The sequence below is a fragment of the Medicago truncatula genome, chromosome 7 (assembly GCF_003473485.1).
Source record: "Medicago truncatula cultivar Jemalong A17 chromosome 7, MtrunA17r5.0-ANR, whole genome shotgun sequence".
In the NCBI taxonomy this organism is placed as follows: domain Eukaryota; kingdom Viridiplantae; phylum Streptophyta; class Magnoliopsida; order Fabales; family Fabaceae; genus Medicago; species Medicago truncatula.
Genome location: NC_053048.1, coordinates 43,997,432 through 44,004,085, shown reverse-complemented (window position 1 = coordinate 44,004,085; position 6,654 = coordinate 43,997,432). Strand labels below are relative to the sequence as shown.

At 34.0% G+C, this 6,654-nt stretch overlaps 1 protein-coding gene across 1 annotated transcript; it reads right to left on the bottom strand.

Annotated features, from left to right (window-relative positions):
• Positions 1-2,037: 2,037 nt before the first annotated feature.
• Positions 2,038-3,988, bottom strand: LOC11423665 (homeobox-leucine zipper protein HOX11). Its single transcript, XM_003625231.4, has 4 exons — positions 3,598-3,988; positions 3,075-3,379; positions 2,690-2,769; positions 2,038-2,573 (listed from the first exon to the last, which is right to left on the bottom strand). Exons 1-4 carry the CDS (start codon positions 3,842-3,844, stop codon positions 2,315-2,317), a joined length of 891 nt encoding a protein of 296 aa, XP_003625279.1. The 5' UTR covers positions 3,845-3,988; the 3' UTR covers positions 2,038-2,314.
• Between the last annotated feature and the right edge of the window lie 2,666 nt (positions 3,989-6,654).

Sequence of the window (6,654 nt, the reverse complement as noted above, 5' to 3'; positions counted from 1 at the left end):
AAAGTGTGATTTTATTTTGTAGGGACTAAAAACAAAATTCTAAATATTTATAGAAACTAAAAACTTAATTAACCCTAGATAAAATGATGTAAAAGAATTATGCAAAGAAAGGTGTATTGCAATGCTTGTATTTGGGCTACAAGGTTTTATTTCAACTACCGACAAGTGAGCATGTCCATGCAAAGACTAAGTGTTGTGTAAGAAGCATGGCCATGCATTGTCAGCATGATTTGATATTGAGTCTATTTGAAAATAAATAACAGAACTAAGTCATGTATTTTTTATGTGCACTCACTCTTGGTGAGACAGCTCAGGATGCTATAGCTTATTTAAAATGGAATGTTTTTCTATTATGCATTAGAAGAACATGAAACATTCTTGCAGTAGTCTAGTGAATGGTTATTGCTTATGTTTTGTTATGGAGTTTGTTGAATACTTCCCATTACCCATTTTTCCATATCAGTTTTGTAAGGGTTAATGAATTGATCCAATACTTTTTTTCCCCAGCTGAATGTCCTTATAATTTCATGCTATTCATAGTTAATTTTCTCTTTATTTTTCTTTTTCTTTTTTGTTATGTTGTCAGGTGAGTACACTTGAAAGTGAATTGAGGAGGGTTCAAGAAGAGAAAGTGAATTTCATATTTATCTCTCTAAAGTTTTCTGAGGTATATATGTTATATTCATACATTTGCTCATACTATCATAGTTTGCAGTCAATGTAATGGCCAAGTCCAGGTGCAAAGGACCTTGTCTGGATTATAGTATTCATATTAGGGAGTAGGTGTTAATTGACGGTTTATCAATTGTGATGGCACATATATATACATCTATGTCATTGTTAATTGTTTAATAATTAGTGACTGTGAATCTAGCTTAATCACTTTTTGATTAGATGCACAAAATCCATAAAATTAATACTATATCAGTAGCTAGGAAGAAACTTCGAAATTGCTAGGAATTTCCGGCTAGAGATTTACTTTAAAATTATTGCGGCAATATACTAGCCAAATAGTTACGAAACTTAAATCTTGAATAGTATTTTGCTAGGTATTAGTTTGACAGTAGCTAGGAATTTCTAAATTTTAGTTTCCATTTAGCTAGGAGATATTTTGCTATGTAATTTTCCGCCCAATCCATGCTACGGCCAGTATGACAGCTAAATCACAACTAAATGGTAGCTAAATGTGTTTTGCTAGTATTTAGCGACGCATTGGCTACGATTTGTTTCGTAGCAAATCAGTGATTTTCTTGTAGTGAAAACACAAAAAAGAACACTTACTAAGATTGAAACCAAAAAATAGTATAATTTCCGGAACTTTAATCATATTTAAACCTATATAATATTTTAAAAATGAACCCCATATATTATTCATTATTCATGTATAGTAATAGTATTTAATTATGTTTTAAAATTCTTTTTTGCCTAGTTGTCTCGTATGATTATCCTTGCCATACGACCTACCGTTCATGTCATGGGCGAGCTTGAAGGAAAATTTATGGTCCCTTTGGGGTCTATTATCCTTATTTCATATGCCCTATGTAGATGATGAACATATATACGTGCCTAAATTAAAGTCTCTACGTCTCGTAGCGAAAGAAAATACGAGGGGGATGTGTCCAACTCCACGTTCCTTTGTACAAAATGAAATTGCTTTTATCTGTGTATTGTGTGTACATACGTGAACAACTATATATTTTTAATTTTTTTGATTTCTTAACTCTGTGTTACTTGTTCCGTATTTTCTCTGTCTCTCCATAAGTGATTGATTTTTTCTTTTTTATAAATGTTAATAAAAATATATAAATAAAAGAGAGTCGAAAGAAATCATTCATTTTTTAAACTTATTTTTTTGTGCAAATGAGCGTTCTTAATAGAACTGATGGAATATCTTATATTATCCTAACTTATAAATCAAGAAAGTATGAAAAAGCTAAACATTGATTATTATAAACCTATCTAACCCCAATCCGACATGTTAAGAAATAAATCATGGGCTTCATTTCACGTTTCGATCGACAAAATCATTGGTAATAATTGACAAACAAAAAAAGTCATTCTTTCCATCGATTGCACTGAAGATATAATAACGAACAAAACAAACGAATGATAATTTGAATGTTCTTTGTCCTCTTTGATATTACAACTCTTTTTGTCTTTATGATAATTTGATATATCACTCATTGATTAATTATATCTAAAATAAGAAAATTGGGCCAACCATATATCATGAAAAATCTGATCAATTATAGCTAAGGGCAATAATCTTGGTTTCACAAGAGACAACATGAAAGAGAGTTGATAAGAACCGTTATTATTGTTGGCGGTGCCCACCGGTGGTAATCGAGGTGGTTTGTTTAGTGGTGGTGGTTCCGGTGGTGTTGGTGGCGACCCTTTCACAAGAAGGACACATAGTGAGAGTGGTAGCTGGAAGTTGCATGTAGAATGGTTGAGAAGTTTTCAAAGCTCTCAATTCCTGAAGTTCCTTTTGTAATCTTTTATTTTCTTCTGTCAGAGTCTCACAACATCTTTTTAAGTATTCACAATCCACTTCCGTTTGCTTTGACTTGGTCCTGTACAGTATTTTTTTTCATTTTTTTTTATTAGGAGAAATAAACAAAATAAATATAGGTTTATCACAAAAAATAAAATCCTCATAATACAGAAAAGATAATGTGCCCTTTGTTACCTTGCTCTTCTATTCTGAAACCAAACTTCTACTTGACGTGGACGAAGATTTAATTGCTTTGCCAGAGCCAGTTTCTGTTTCTGCAGATTTTGGCAATACATGATTAATGAGATATACCAAAAAGAAAAATATTTATAACCAGCAATATATATAAACTTATAGTATAGTTCTTTTTTTCATAGATATATATATCATTCCAATGTTCTTCCCCTAAAATTTGAGAAAACCGGATGAAATTGAAGGTTCCCCCCATGTATTGCATGATAAAAAATCTAATAAAATGATCACTATTTTTTTCCATTCTATTTGTTCAAATATCTATAGCATAAAATAAGAAAGAGAAAGTGAAACAAATGAAATGTTGTTAAGAGAGTGTTATTATTACAGGATTGAGAGTGGTGTGTTCTTTGAAGCTATCTTCAAGAAAAGCTGATTGTTCCTTAGAGAGTCTGAGTTTCTTCCTTGTTGACCCATTTTCTTCATCATCGCTAGTATTTCTATCCGCACCCTCTTCTCGACTACTGTTTCTGGCTTCAGCATCTCCATTACCATTCATTATAGAAAAATCCATCTGATAATATGACGCTGCACTATTCGGGGATGAAACTGCAGCTCCCTCGTCGGTAGTATCCTCCACTGACGCCAACCGGAATTGGTTCACGTCCGACACCCTCGCCGGTTCCACACCAACTGCAGCCGAAAACATACACATAAGTATAAATGTATAATTACTAATAAAATAGGGGTCGAAAAAATTATTATTAATGATCATTTTACAACTATCTTCATTTCGTGATGTCACAAGGTCAAACTCTTGAGGACGGATTGACTCGTAAACACGGTTATCGACAACTAATTAATTAACATATGTCTATAAAAAACAAATACGAGAAAAGAGAGAGTGTTACTTGCACTGTTGAGCCAGGGAATTCGAAGAAGTGGAGAAGGCTGGGAGCGAAGGACCGGTGTTGAAGGAAGAAGGTTGAGCTGAATGGGTGGACGTGGATCTGAGGAATCAATTTTTTGGTCTAAGGATTTTTCAGCTAAACCATGTTCTTCAAGTGGTATGCAGAAACTTTTGTTGGGTAATTTTGTGGGGTTTTCAAACAAAGAGAATGCTTTTGGTGTGTCGCCTAAGCTCAAAGCCAGCTCCATTATTGATTGATTTTCTATGCTATGAGATTGAGAATTTGAAGAGAATGGTTTCTAGTATTCCAATGGGAGAAGAGTAGAAAACAAGGTTTTTAAAAGGAGAACTCGAATTGACCAAACAAAAAAGGTCTAGACTATAGAGTGGGTACTGAGGAAGCAAAGGTTATACTTATATATATATATATATATATATATATATATATATATATATATATATATGTATGTATGTCTGGATTTAATCTCTTTTCATTATTCACTTGCTAAAATACTCCTTCTAAAAAATAAGTGGGTGTATTTTAGCAAATGTCTATAGGATTTGTTAGAACACACCCACTTATTTTTTTTAGAAGGTGTGTTATAGCAACATATACCTTAAGGTGTATTTATTAACTTTTTAGTTATAACTTGCTAAAACACTCCCACATAAAAACTAGTGGGTGTGTTCTAGCAAATCCCATATATATTATGAGTTTGTGTTTAAAGCCTAGGAAAGTCACATTTCTAAAATCAAATTAGTATTTTTTTTTTTATGAAGTGAATTAAATTAGTATTTGAACAATAGTTAAATATTATTTAAAGGATTTGTTAACGAGTGCATCTGAGACATTTTTTAAATATTTTAAATTAAGAAATTATTTTTTAAAAAAGTTAAATATTTTTATTTCCAATGCATTGCTAACAAGTGTTTTTAAGAAGCTAAAAAACAAAATTGATAAATTCTAGATTGAAAAAGTCAATTTTTAAAGTTTTAAGGTGTGCATATTTGTTAACATTTCCTTAATTATATATATAGGGATCCAATTTGAATTAGGGGTCAATTTAAGATAAGAACAAGGCCCCTGCTACCAAGAGACAAGGCGAGAATATAACCTGCTCCTGTTGTCTTATATATTGATGACTGCCGAGTTTATGCCTTGCACTTGGCTGGCCCTCTCATTACCCCCATGATAGTCATCATCATTCTCATTACCGTCATGCATGATGCTGAAAGACAATGGTGTACTCAAATGCTCAAAAATGGTTTCTAACTATTAGGTTTGTTTAAGAGACACTATTATTTTTTTAAACTTTTTAATTGTATAAAAAGCATGAGTGAGGTAAACTTTGTGAGCTAGAAGACTCTTGCCTTAGTTAAGTTTCACTCCAATTTTATACTATATATGTTTTAAATCACGAAAATTAGTATATAATGCATTATAATAGTGATTAATTAATACTACTATCAATACAATAAGAACAAGTAGACAAAATGATGTACTAGTACTTATAATTGAACATTTTAACAAGCGTGACGTGAGTGAATGAATATACAAGTTGGAGGAAACGGATGAGTGAGATGATTAGCAACGAGGTTTTAATTTTACCAGGCTAATACAGAAGCTAGTTCGTTTTTGGGTATGCTAACTAATATCTCATAAGCAACATTTTCTACACTTTTAAGCATTTAATTACACAATTTCAAAGAAATTCTTACCATATTTATTTTCTTAACTAGTGTCCCAAAAACATTAGTTATCATTTTTCTTAGTTTTTCTAGGGTCATATTAACAAATGCCTAGGGATGAAAATGAGCTAGGTCGGGCCGGATTTTTTTTTGAAGAAGCTAAAATGATATATAATAACAACACAAGGGCCTTCCTAGCACAAGATGTACAAGGAATAAAAACCCGTCAAGTCACAACAGATGAACAAAACATATATACAAGACAAGAGCCAACACCAGAAAACAGGCCAAAAAACGACACGTGTCAAAATTTGCCGGTCCCGCCATTTCAAATGGCGGTAATGGCAAAAAAAAAAAAAAAAAGTGGCCAGTCAGGATGCGACACGTGTACCAGCGGCCTAGTCCCGCCGTTTCAGATGGCGGGAACGAGGAAAAAGACAAAAAAAAAAGTGGGTCATTTTGGTAAAAAAAAAATCAAAGGGGGTCAGACTTGAATTTTTTTTCGAAAAGAGGGTCAGAAAAAAAAAAAATTCAACAACTTAATCTTGTCCACCACTTGCAATATTGAGCTTTCCTTGGCATTAAAAATTATGTTATTCCTTTCCTTCCAAATTTCCCACGTTGTCGCAAACCAAATCACCTTCAAAGGAAAATCCTGAAGCCATATAGTAGATGATTCTACCACATTGTCGACAAGTACCTGAGCAATAAGAGTGTATGCACTACGAACTGTATAACTATAAGATGGATCCGCATGCCATTTCCAATCATCCTTTTGGTGAACCTATAAAGAAACATTTTGAAGTAAAAGCCTAAGTTCTCCTACCGACTCCTCCTCCCACGTAAACAACCTGCACCTCCACCTCCACGCCTCACCCTCCTCCTCCCACCCTAAAGAATTCATCCCCGCCACCGACTCCCCCTTTAGAAGCGACAACTCAAACAACCTTCTAAATCTATCCCGTAATGAGAACTCACCCAACCAAACATCCGTCCAAAACAACGTACTTGAACCATCACCTAGCGTTCGACTGACATTACTATTAAACCACCCCTCCTCGCGTAATGGCGAAATACTACGCCACCACGATGAACCCTCACGCCCACCATCACACAACCGGCCTCCCTCCAACCCATTCCTCGCCGCCAGCACCCTAAACCACAAACTATCCCTATCCACCAACGCCCTCCAACACCACTTCCCTAATAATGCTAAATTAAACTCTTTTATTCTCCTTACCCCCAAACCACCAACCTCCTGACTACGACATATAGATTTTCAGTCAACCCAAATAATTTTCCAGTGGTCTACACTCCCCCCCCCCCCCCCCCCCCAAAAAAAAAAATAAAAAAAAATTATAGGTCTCGC